At 40.1% G+C, this 12554-nt stretch overlaps 1 protein-coding gene across 2 annotated transcripts in view; it reads right to left on the bottom strand.

Annotated features, from left to right (window-relative positions):
* The window catches only part of hoga1 (4-hydroxy-2-oxoglutarate aldolase 1), a 40882-nt gene extending 28815 nt beyond the window's left edge, over window positions 1-12067 (bottom strand). Inside the window, exons 1-2 of one of the 2 annotated variants that reach the window (XM_028460162.1) lie at window positions 11774-12067; window positions 8619-8747 (exon numbers count right to left, since the gene is read on the bottom strand). In XM_028460162.1, the coding sequence (XP_028315963.1) occupies window positions 8619-8747; window positions 11774-11987 (343 nt within the window). In that variant the 5' untranslated portion in view covers window positions 11988-12067. The remainder of the gene's footprint in view (window positions 1-8618; window positions 8748-11773) is intronic. The other variant, XM_028460155.1, reaches the window with a different exon arrangement.
* Window positions 12068-12554: the final 487 nt, after the last annotated feature.

Below are 12554 nucleotides of genomic sequence, written 5' to 3'. Positions count from 1 at the left end.
TACTTCCGTAGCAAATTGAAGCGCTAAAATGCCAAAAATAACGATAAGCGGCCGCATATTTATGAAAGTTGCGGGCTTTGGAAAAATTGCATCGCCACACTGATTTTGTGGAGTTTGCTTGATTTTGCGTTAATAGTTGCGATCGTAACATCAAAAAATCCTGGAGGGACTGCTAAACGCAGCCTTGTGACTGTAAGGGAGTAGAAGAGTTGAATAATTTCCATGCAGGACCTGAACATAACATTTGTTGTCAGGGTGAGTGTGTGTGGGTGCGTGGCCCTTTAACTGCGAATGAATGTGCTGGTCGCTCGACCAGTGTGCGGAGTGAGGAAGTGTGTGTGTGTGAACGGAGCAGATCCATTATCTGTATGCCGTTTTTCAGTGATTGGCAAAGTAAATGTTGCAGCTGTTGAATTAAACCGCAGTCCCGTGTCATACTCAATGACTGCTGTGAAGCAACTACAAGACAGTTGGAGATTAAGCTGCGGAGGCAAACCACAGTGGGACTAGCGAAGTGAAGACGTGTTTACTGACTGTGGCATCACAAAACCTGCTGTTGCTTATAGTCCATATTCACAGGTGTACAATGGAGGTGAGGCGCAAACACACACGCATGCATCTGTGTCCACCACCACCCAAAAACAGACAGAAGTGACGGCTATGAAAGCGAAAACAAATGGGAGCGCATAGCTCCGCTCGAGGACTCTCCCTTTTAGCATCCATAATAAACAAATAAACAAAACAAGCGCACACACATACAAACACACACAGACACTAACAGCAGACGCTGCCCCACTTTCAGAGCCAGTAGACTGGAGAAGAAGTCCCAGCTGCTCCGCTCCAACCGAGAGACATTTTTGCTGTTCGCTCATAGGTTTTCATCTTTGTGCACAAATGTGAGTGAAATAAAGCCGTGTCACGTAAAACAAATAACTCTTCGGTGAAAATGATATGATAAAACAATACAATGGGAGCATCTACATGAAGTTTCATCATGACAATGACGTATTTGATCGGATCGGCAAATTAAGACATTAGAGCCGATCAAATTAATTGCATATAATGCAAAATATCGGCCGATCCAGATCAGATCGGTGTAAAGCCTACTTATAATTGCTGACAGTTTGTATTTCTCTCATTATGTATTTGGTTACTGTGACCTACAATGCAATGGAATGAGATGTTGAATCCTTCTATTGAGGAAATTCATCTCTTTGTCAAAATCCTGCATCAGGCTGTGAATCAGCAGTAAAACGCTAAAAAGTCTGATGTAAAGTAGAGAATGTTTAGGCTCAAAATATAAAGACTCAGTTTGTGGGTTTTTTGTTTTTTTTACAGAGCGTATATACATGCACTCTTCAATATATTTCTCTACGATTCCATCTTTTATTGGGAGTCACACACGCATGATGCCAGGCTGCAGTCAAAGAATGTCTATTTGATATTTAATGGAAAAGGAGAAAAAGAGGATTTTGTTGCAAATGGAAGCTGGAAAAGTGTGCTGATCTCACACTACTAACATTTAGGTGTTGTTTCCTGAGCAGTATTTTACACAAATGCAGTGTTTTTTATGCAAACACCAAAGCACAAGCCAAACCTTTACCCTACTTACCTCCAACTAAACCGACAGACCTTAGCTTCGGTTTGTATACACATAGAACATTTATGGCAGCAAACACACAAATAGAAGCATGTCAATGCCAATGGTTTTTATATTATACTAACTCAAGTAATCATAAAGGGCTTTGTGAGTCGATCAGCCACATTCATCTGGTAAAAGGTGGACGTCATACAGGTCAGGGGCCCTCATTTCCACTAAGCCCACAAAACTTTTCTATAGATGAATGTCTACACCAAGGTCACAGACACTGGCTATCATGGCTCACTGCCAAAACGGGTCACCCAATAGAAAAGTCTCCAGTACAGCACTAAGACAATTTTAGAAAATTCTAAATAATCACAGTGGTTGAGCAGTGTTCATTTTGTTTTTGTTTCAGCTTTAAGATGAAATTGAATATGAGTTTTTGGCACATTTGCGTCCTTTTTGTCATTAATACATTGTCTAATTGTAGTGCAAACTTTAAACACCTTAGTTTTAGTTGATAACAATAATACATTTTATTTGTAATGCACTTTACATTTGATGCCAAACCTCAAAGTGCTACAGGATCAAAAAAAATAAAACACAACATATATTAAAAGACAGGACTAAAAGAGGCATTAACTGTTAAAATAAGTTTCTGTAAAAAGGTGATATTTAACTTTTTTCTTAAAAATGTCCAGCGTTTGTGGGCCCTGAGGTGGTCTGGGAGGGTGTTCCACAGGCAGGGGGCAGCAGCTTCAAAGGCCCTGTGGCCCATTGTTTTGAGCCGTGTCCTGGGCATGACCAGACAATGTTGTTGACCTGACTGGGTCCTAGTTGACATGTGTGGTGTGAGCAGTTCAGTGAGTTAAGTGGGGGCTGCACCGTGCAGACAGTGATGGGTGTGCAGGAGGATCTTATATTCTATGCGGGACTGAATGAGGAGCCAGTGCAGTGTACGGAGGATGGGGGTGATATGCTCATGTTTTCGCACCGTCATCAGGACCCTGGCAGCACTGTTCTGAACATACTGGAGCTTTTGGAGGCTCCTGCCAGGGATCCCTATGAGGAGTGCGTTACAGTAATCCAGCCTGGAGGAGACAAAGGTGTGGACTAGCTTCTCTGCAGCAGGAAGGGAGGAGGGGCACAGTTTGGAGATATTATGGAGGTGAAAAAATGAAGTTTTGCAAATGGAGGTGAGATGATTGTCAAAGGAAAGGTGGGGGTCACATTTAACCCCCAGGTTTGTGACAGAGGGAGAGAGGGGAATGGTGTGTTCAGAAAATAAAACAGAGGTGATTGGGGAGGAGCAGAGTTAATGAGGGGTTCCAGTTTGAATGGCTTCTGTTTTTGAGCCATTTAGCTGCAGGAAGTTTTGACTCATCCACGCCCCTATCTCCTCCAGGCAGCCGTGGCAGAGGGGGGCAGGAGGGAGTGATTTTAAGATATAGTTGTGTGTCGTCAGCATAGCAAAGGAAATCAATTCCATGGCTGCTGACGTCATGACCCAGGGGGAGCATGTAGATGGTAAAGAGGGTTGGACCGAGTACGGAGTCCTGGGGGACCCCACAGGTGACAGTGTGGTGTCTAGATTTTGCATCCCCCATTGCTACACACCCGGCTCTGTCAGTGAGGTAGGATTGAGACCATTGAAGGGCGGTGCCAGTGAGATCTGTGTAGTGCTGGAGTCGATGCAGGAGGATGTGGTGGTCTACAGTGTCAAACGCAGCAGAGGAGTCGAGAAGAATGAGGAGGGATGTGGAACCGGAATCAGAAGCCATCAGCAGGTCGCTAATGACTCTGATGAGAGCTGTTTCTGTGCTGTGGGTATGACTAAAACCAGATTGGAATTTTTCATAGAGTCTGTTAGATTTAAGATGATGGGTGGAAACAACTTTTTCGAGGAGTTTGGAAATGAATGGGAGATTTGAAACCGGTCTGTAATTTGACAGTGGTTTAGGGTCCAAGGTGGGTTTTTTGAGGAGGGGTTTAATGAGAGCGGTTTTGAGGGAGGTTGGAACATGGCCTGTTTCCAAGGACAGGTTTATTATTTTGGTTATGAGAGGACTGATGATTTGCTGTGAGTTTTAAGCAGATGAGATGAGAGAGGATCGAGACAGCAAGGGTTAGATTTACGGATGATGTTCTAGACTTCCTGCTGCGTTGTTGATGAAAAATTAGTGCTTTTTTATCCAAATTTAAGTCAACTTAATAAATTGGATATTCCATTTTAAGGGTACAAAGGTCAAATTATTTTCCTACCATTGGCTGCTAAACGCCACATTAATTATTAATTACATGTTTAATAACAACACTGTTGTTACTGTATTCGTTGTGTAACTAACCCACAATTTCCACTGGATGCGTTTCCATTCTAGTCAATGTGTCAATTTCCACCGCATGGGTATGCGGTGCGTCACTGCTGTATAACGACTCCGTCAGTCCAGAACCCTCCACAACAGACACACAGAGCTTCTATTTGTGCCGGATGCCAGAACATCAACACATAAATTCAGCAAAGATAATACTGTGTTTAAGGAGGATCGTATTTCCATCCATTGTCAGACTTGCTTGCTCCTTTTCAGGGTGGCGGGGGTCTGCTGGTGCTTATCTCCAGCTTTCTTCATGCACTCGGCAGGGCTACATGCTGGACAGGGCAACATTGGAAGATCTACAGTGAAGGACCAAGTTAATTTCCTTCAGTTCTCTTTATAGTGACAACAACTCACTAAATCGCACGATTATGTGTGAATTAACAAGATCTCCTAAGTTTTTGATGAAACAGTTATGCATCACAGACGGAGCCAGATGGGAATAACAGACAGTGGATTACAGAGCAGTTCCGCACCAGTGGAAATTCGGTGTCAGCCATTGAAGCCATTGAGTTAGGAGAAAGTTGCTGTTACTGTAATAATAATAATAATAATACATATATAGCACTTTTTCAGACACTCAAAGCGCTGTACATTGATGCATATTATTCTTTCACTACACACAGTGGTGGTAAGCTATTATTGTAGCCACAGTTGCCCTGGGGCAGACTGACAGAAGAGAGGCTGTAATAGTGCGCCATTGGTCCCTTTGACCACCACCAACACTCACTCACGCACTACATTCATACTAGACAATGTGGGAAAAGTGCCTTGCCCAAGAACACAACGATAATGACTTGGCTAGAGCAGGGTTTTGAACCCCCAACCCTTCAGTTATTGGATAACCCCGTCCACCACTGAGCCATGGTCGCCCCAAACTATACAATTTAAACAGCAAAAATATAGTGTATTTTTCTCTGTGGACCAATACACAGAGGGGCGGATTTACTAAGATCTGAAATAAAGGGTGGTAAGCCAAGTGCTTCCCTAAATCCTTTGGTGGCACTGTTTGCTCACCTGCTGTGGGGAATTCACTAAGATTGCGGCACAAATTGGTGCGATCTGAGTTAATGCAGCAACTGAGTCTGTCTATCAGTCAGCACCATTTGAATCTGATCTATTGACCATCATCCAGCAGGTCTGAGTAGCGCTTTGTCAAGCAGACTCTCAAATGTGAACATTGTGCCATCGCTGCGCTGGTCAGCTGACTGGTCTGACACTCTGAACCATCAACGCGACACGAGTTTGACGGTCAAAACATAGAGAGGAAGACACAGGAGCTCACTGGAACTGTCCGTCCGGAGCGACATCCATGGAGCTCCACGCAAAACATCCTCTGCAGCGTAGCATCACCAGACTCCACATGGTCTGCCTCATGTTCAGCTGTTTTTTTCTCCCACTTTTCTTTTAGTGGTGTTAATATTTACTATTGTTTTATTTAAATTATTTTCTTATACTATAAAGGTTAACGAGCATTTTTTCCATCTCCACCGCGTTTTGTGTCAACATTTACTGCAGCGATGATCTCTGTGTGTGAGTTTGCACCTGAATGTGGGTCGTACTATTTTCAGCACAGAAAACAGTCACCGTAAACAGTTCCAGATTTGACAAATGCATTGCATCCACTGTAATAATTATTTTGCATTTCCCCTTTTCATTTTTTTGCTCTTTGTGAGATCCACCTACATTACATATTCATCAGAGGGTAATGTGCTAAATGGATTGTGGGCGCAAAAGACACGCAGTCCTGATTCCCTGAGGTTTATATCCCTTACTAGCACGTGGAGTGATGTTTGCACATGTTTTAATACCCCTAAACCTTTAGTGAATCTGCCCCTAAGTGTGTGTGCCCACACATCCAGCTTTTCCAACCCAACCCACTAACAGGAGTGGCTGTCTTATTTATTTTATCCATGCACAGGAATGCTGGAATTCCACGATTTTTGCATTTGAATATAATACATTAGGGGTGGTTAATCACCCCAATTTACCTATTTGATTCAATTATAAAAATTCAGATCTTGTTTTGATGATAAACCTATTTCTTAATAATAGGGATGCACCGAATATTCAGTGGCCGAATATATTCGGCTGAATATTGCAAAAAAAGTCACATTCAGCCTTCGGTGGATTGAGATAAAAGCAAGGCCGAATAGTAGACGCAAACAACATGCAGCGATTTTGATTCTGTGTGCGCGTTGCTGCAGAACCAGAGCAGCAGCTCCTCTTTTCCGCACACAAACACAGCCAGACTTTCTCCTTTCCGCTCTCCGCTGTCCGTCACCGCGTAAAAGTTGGAAGCCGTCCAATTCCACAACCGAGTCTGTTGTTAGCGCTGTGAGCCATAAACACAACAAAACGCCGTAAACATCCCCATCGTTTCCTCCTCAGTTCACAAGCAATGTCGGGTCTCACTGCATAGGCTGGTGTACAGTGACGTGCCGTGAGCACTAGGGTTGGGTAGGCAGGGCGTTGCAAATGGAGACCACCAATGTCGACATCAATGACAATCTCATATTTTTCTGCTGGCAAGTGTTAATCAAACAAAATCAACGTCGTAAAACACCAATAAAGAAACGTAAGCAATTATTCAAAACAGCCTCCATACTCTCCCAACAAGATATATCTCATGACACGGCAGCGCATCCGTTGTTTGTGTTGGAAACACAGAAACACGGAGAAAATGACAACAACAACTCAGAAAAGCCTCAGTGAGGAGCATCCACAAACCCAATCCTTCCTTTTGTATCATTCACTGTGGAAAGTATGAAACATTTTCTGACCTTACCTTTGCTGAAGGTCTGGTAACTCAGGTGTTGGTCTCCCATCTTTTAAAAGCAGTTGTTTTTCCTCAAAAAAAAGTTTCTCTATCGTCTCTAGCGCTGTCATCCTGTCTGTAGTGTTATCCCGTCCACTAGCTAAAGAACGTAGCAGCAGCGGTAACGCTGTATCAATTCACTAATGCACTGTGAACTTACGTATAGCATTTAGCATAGCGAGGCGTAGAGAGCTGCCTTTGGACGTAAATGGTTTTCTTTCTTTGGGAACTGACTGCGCATGCACAAACATAAAAACACGCTATTGGAACAGAGGCAGAGCAACAATGTGCTTTTGGGAGGGGCGTGGCCTCCTCCTGCCTTACAGCGGAGTGAGACTGTGCAGCATCTCTGCCGTACCAGGAAATAGCGATGTTTAGTCATTTAGGCTATGGAAAGCACAAAATGCTGGCACTTTCAAACTTACAGGTACTGTAGGCTATTGGAAATAAAAAAAAGGAATAATTTATAATTATATTATATAATCAATAATCAAATAATCAAAATATCAATTCACCCTTGGGTAGGCATTGCCTACCTTGCCTATCCTGACTGAACGTCACTGCTGGTGTAGCATTAGCACAGAGTGCTAACAGCTGATGTGTGTAAACAATGGTACTGTGGCTCCAAGCAGTGACTCCCAACACGATCAGCAGCAGAAAAAGTAGTGCAGTTTGGGCGTCCAGTAGTGCAGTTTGCATTTACATTTATGGCAATAAAGTAGAATATAATCTATATTAAATCGCAGTGTTTGTTTTAGCTGTTAGATAGTTGGAGAGGGAGGAGCTCACATTCTAGGAGGAGTGTTAGTTGACGTCACCTGCCAAAGTGGGCAAAATCCAACTCGCCCGTTTAAAGCTGACTTTCTACATAATGTGGAATAACAAGGGAGGGAGGAAATAACTTTTTCAACTTTGTCCCTCTGAATGAGGCCAAAGGGATGTATATCACTGTAGAAAAACCATTATAAAGTGATTTTTTTTTTTTCAATATACCTCCCCTTTAATGCACTTTATTTTATTTTTTTTTGAACGCATATTTTGTTTTATTTGAAGGGCACTTTGTTGTGCTTTTTATGAAAAGCAAAGGCTACTGGAATATTTAAAAAATGTTAGAATATTCAATAAACATTTACTTTCTTTAAATAAACATGTCTAAAAATTTATTCTAGGCTGATTATGCATTATTTTTTTTAAAAAGTGAAAAACTTAACAACCGCATTTGATATTTGATATTCGGTATTTGGCCAAGCATTTATATTTTGTTCGGCTTTGGCTTCAGCCTCAAATTTTCATTTCGGTGCAGCCCTAAATTATTAATGATTATGGATTAAATTTTAGATTATCAAGGATTATTGATCTTCCATTTAAAATCAGTTAGCTGCTGAATTTGGCTTTTCTTCTGAGTAACACCTCACAGCATCTTCGTTCTTATTTAGTGCAATTGAAATATACAAATTAGGTATATATCGCCTGGTTTGAATTACATTTTGAAAAATGTAAATCAATCTTTGGAGATGTAAGAAATGCTTCAAAATTGTCAATATTAAAATCACAATTAATCAATTAGGTTTTTTTTTTTATATACCACTCCTGTTATAGGGAATCCTTTGTGAGTTTTAAAGACAAAGGATTAGATCTGCTCTACATCCTGGTGATGCCACTTCAAACGTGCAAGAGAAATATGTGCAAAAATGGCTCCACCTGGTGCTTTTATTGCACTTTCTGGGTCAAACTTATATATATATATATATATAGTGTCTAACAGAGGCATCACTATTTACAAATTACAACTACTATAGTACAGTCCTAACCCTATCCCTTCTTTTAATTGGAATGATTGACTTACATTCACAACCTGATCCGGCCATCAGCAGTTTATCTGTAGGCAATGATCGTCTGACAGTCTTCACCACTTCAACCCTCTCTTCCTCACTGAGGTACGGATACTCCCCATTGGAGCCTTGAACCACCAAACCTTAGACAGGGAACAGATATTTGCATTATTTTCTTACATCTCAATTCATTATTTCAAACAGTTCCAATATCAGTACATTAAGCGATAATGGATTGTTCTGATGAAAGACTGAATTTTCACCTGAAGCCAACAGTAGTGTAAATATTTCTCTTAGATATCTGTGTAAATCTCAGATTATGATACATCTGATATTCTGGATTGCATTACTCTACAGCACATGGTGTCAAAGTCATTTTATTTCAGAGGCAAAATAATGACCAGTTTGATCTCAAGTGGGCCACAGATTTCAGCCATTTCAACATTAATGCGCCCTAATTTGCACTTCCAGCTATTAAATTACACATAAAGTATATGAGACCAATAATATTCAAGCATTAAGTGACCTTAAACTGAAATTATTTTATTTCCTTGATGTTTTGAACAATTGTTATTTAATTTAGTAGTGATTTGAGGAAATTTGCATGATTTTGAATTTTTTGGGTGGTTTTTTCAGCAATTTGAGATTAAAAAATGACTGTAATCATGTGATACAAGCATGGGAAATGTGTAGATTAATATCTATGTATATTTGAAGGAGCTGAGTTATCTACAACTCAATTATTTTGTAATTTACACAATGATACATGTTTTTTCTGTGATTTTTACTTTCTCGTGCGGGCCAAATAAGATGCTCTAAAGGGCCGGATTTAGGCCCCAGGCCTTGAGTTTGACACGTGCTCTACAGCCCACAGGAGAATGTAAAAATGACAGCGAAAATATGACTCATTGTTTACATAACCAACTAATTATCTCTATTATATCTCAGTCCTTCCAAATACACACAATTCCCATACCTATATAACATGATGGCAGTCATTTTTAATCTCAAATTGTTGTAATTTCTCTTTAAATAAAAACTACAATTTTTCTCAAATTATTCACCAACATTTCCCCAGTTTCAATAAAATGTTGTCACAATGTCAAGGACATTTAAGTGAAGATATCTGTCACTTATTGCGTGAAAATTGTTGTTGCCTTCCATACTTTAAATACTATTATACATGGAAGTGCAAACTAGGGCAAGTAAATGATAAAATTGATCATTTTACCACCTATAATTTGACACCCGTTTGAAATTAAACTGGTCCGTATTTGGCCCCTAAACTAAAATTAGATTGACACACAGGCTCTACAGTGTCCTTGAGTGTTTTTTATAGGTGCTTATAATTAAGATGTTTTATCATTTTATTTCATTTTATTATTATAATAATTTAAATGTATTATCTGCTTTACACATATCGAAAATTAGATAACGGTAATACTGGTACATAATAATACACCTGTGTATTCGCATATCTCAATTTAGGTTTTGCATAGTTAGTTTACATGCTTTTTAATATCCATATTTCATGTTAACTGGATCCTCAGCAGCAGTTGAACAGCTAGAGTGCCCTGAGAGCTTAGTTAAAATGATTCATATATTTACATTATCTGATGAGATATGTAGCAATATTATAAGTCCAAAGCCGATGTATATTTGTGTGTGTTTTGGGCCGAGTGTGTATTTAATGCGTATCCCCAGGGGTCCTTGGACCCCAGCAGGGTTGGGATCAATTACATTTCGAAAAAATAATTATGTCTTTGATTATCCATCCATCCATCCATTTTCTTACCCGCTTATTCCCGTTTAACAGGGTCGCGGGGGTCTGCCGGTGCCAATCTCCGGCTCTCATGGGGCGCTTGGCGGGGATACACCCTGGACAGGGCGTCAGTCCATCACAGGGCAACAGAGACACAGACAACCATTCACTCTCTCATTCACTCCTATGGGCAATTTAGAGACTCCAATCAACCTTACAGTCATGTTTTTGGATTGTGGGAGGAAGCCGAAGTACCCGGAGGAAACCCACGCAGCACGGGGAGAACTTGCAAACTCCACACAGAAAGGACCCAAGTGTCCACCCCAGGGATTGAACCCAGGACCTTCTTGCTGTGAGGCGGACTTGCTAACCACTAATCCACCGTGCGCCCTTGTCTTTGATTATTCATGTTTAATTACAATTCAATTACGATCATGGTGACCATCATTTTTTCCAAGTACAATCAAAATTGGAATTATTATTTTCCCCCTGAAAGTCAAATACAATTACATTCTTGTTTAAAGTTCAACTACAATTGAACCTGATATAAATAAACCCATGAAATGTAACCTTCCTCTTGTGTTAGCTTTCTGTTAGCATCTCTTATGATAACAGGTCAGTTTTGACTCATTTTTTAAATCAGCTGTAAATTGCACAAAAGATATTTAACATTAAAATTGTTTCTCATCTCTTGGTTTCCTTGTTAGGCTTCCTTAACCAAGAAAAATATTGGTATTAATTACTTTAGTGTGGCCATCTGAGTCTTTTTTATGTCAGTATACGCCTCGATTTAAATTTTTTCATTTTTTATTTATTTATTTATTTATTTCGTTTTGGTAAAATGAGAGAAATGACAGTAGGATAAGTTGATTTGAAACTTGTTTTAATAATTGTTAATTAAGTTTGTGTAAGCCACTGAACTATAAAAACTTTCCCAGGTTTGTTTTTTATTAAATTGTAATTGACATTTTTAATAGAATTTCCATGTCAAATATAATTACACAGTCAGTTCACTGAACTCAATTACAATTCAATTGTAATTAAAACAGCAACACATTTTTTTCCAATTATGATTAAAATTATAATTATGTCATAATTGTAATTAATTAGCAATTACACGATTACAATTATAATTCACATCAACCCTGGACCTTAGTTTGACAGAGTGGACTTCTGTGGAAAACTAACGTAATAACAATAGATGACCAATAGGGGGCAGCAAAGGAATGAATAAATAGTTTGTGTTAAACTTTGACCTCCTGTCTGGTGTCTGTGTAAACAACACATTGTAGGACTTATTTAAACATGTTAATGTCCTTTACAGTGAATCAGTTTCATTTATATTTATGCTGTAAACTTCTAACAGACATAAACTAAAGTCATGTGACCGCACGGCTGTGTTCTGACCTTTAAACGGGATCTGGGCATACTTGTGCAGGTTTTCTTCCAGCTTTGGGTAGTCAAGGTCCTCGGAGGCGGTGAACGGGGTGGCGATGGGCGGATAGATCCCTCTGAGGTCCAGCCTGCCCGGCCCCGCCGCAGAGCTCCAGGCTCGGCTCCACCACACCGTAATGTGCCTGGAGCTCAGAGTCAGAGCTCTCCATGTCCGGAAACACTGCATGATGAGCCGAGCTCTGGGACTCTGAGCAGCTGCTTCTAACCACAGCAGTTAATCACTAACCCTCGTCTTCAAATATTGACCTAATGTGTATTTCTGATCCACTTTAAAACCGCGCAGACGGAGGTTTGTTTCCATGTGTTTCATTTTCATACTGCTGCTCAACACTTACATTAAAAGATTTAAAAAAAAAATTAAAGTAGTGTTTTATATTAATAGACTGCGAGAAACTGCTATTTTCTGTATTTTTAATCAAACTTGCTACAAAATTATCGATGAAAGCACGTTTATTTCTTTTAATCAAATCTACTTCACCAGAAAAGGAAGCTTTTGTATCATTTCATTTGTGCTGCAGTTTGACCCAAACTTTGGTTTTTACTTATAGGCTTTAATCTGCTGCCACCAAGTGGACAAATGTTACACATTTAAGGCTAAAACTGCTCCAGGTCCTGTAGACTGTCTCTTTATTGTAAAGATCTGCCATTCATTTATTTAGAGCATGTGTTCTCAACCTTGGGGTCAAGACCCCATTTTGGGTCATGAGACACCAGATGCATTCAAGAAACTAAG

The sequence above is a fragment of the Gouania willdenowi genome, chromosome 1 (genome assembly GCF_900634775.1).
Source record: "Gouania willdenowi chromosome 1, fGouWil2.1, whole genome shotgun sequence".
Taxonomy (NCBI): Eukaryota; Metazoa; Chordata; class Actinopteri; order Blenniiformes; family Gobiesocidae; genus Gouania; species Gouania willdenowi.
Note: the sequence above shows the minus strand (reverse complement) of the source record. Positions and strands in the feature narration are given on the sequence as shown.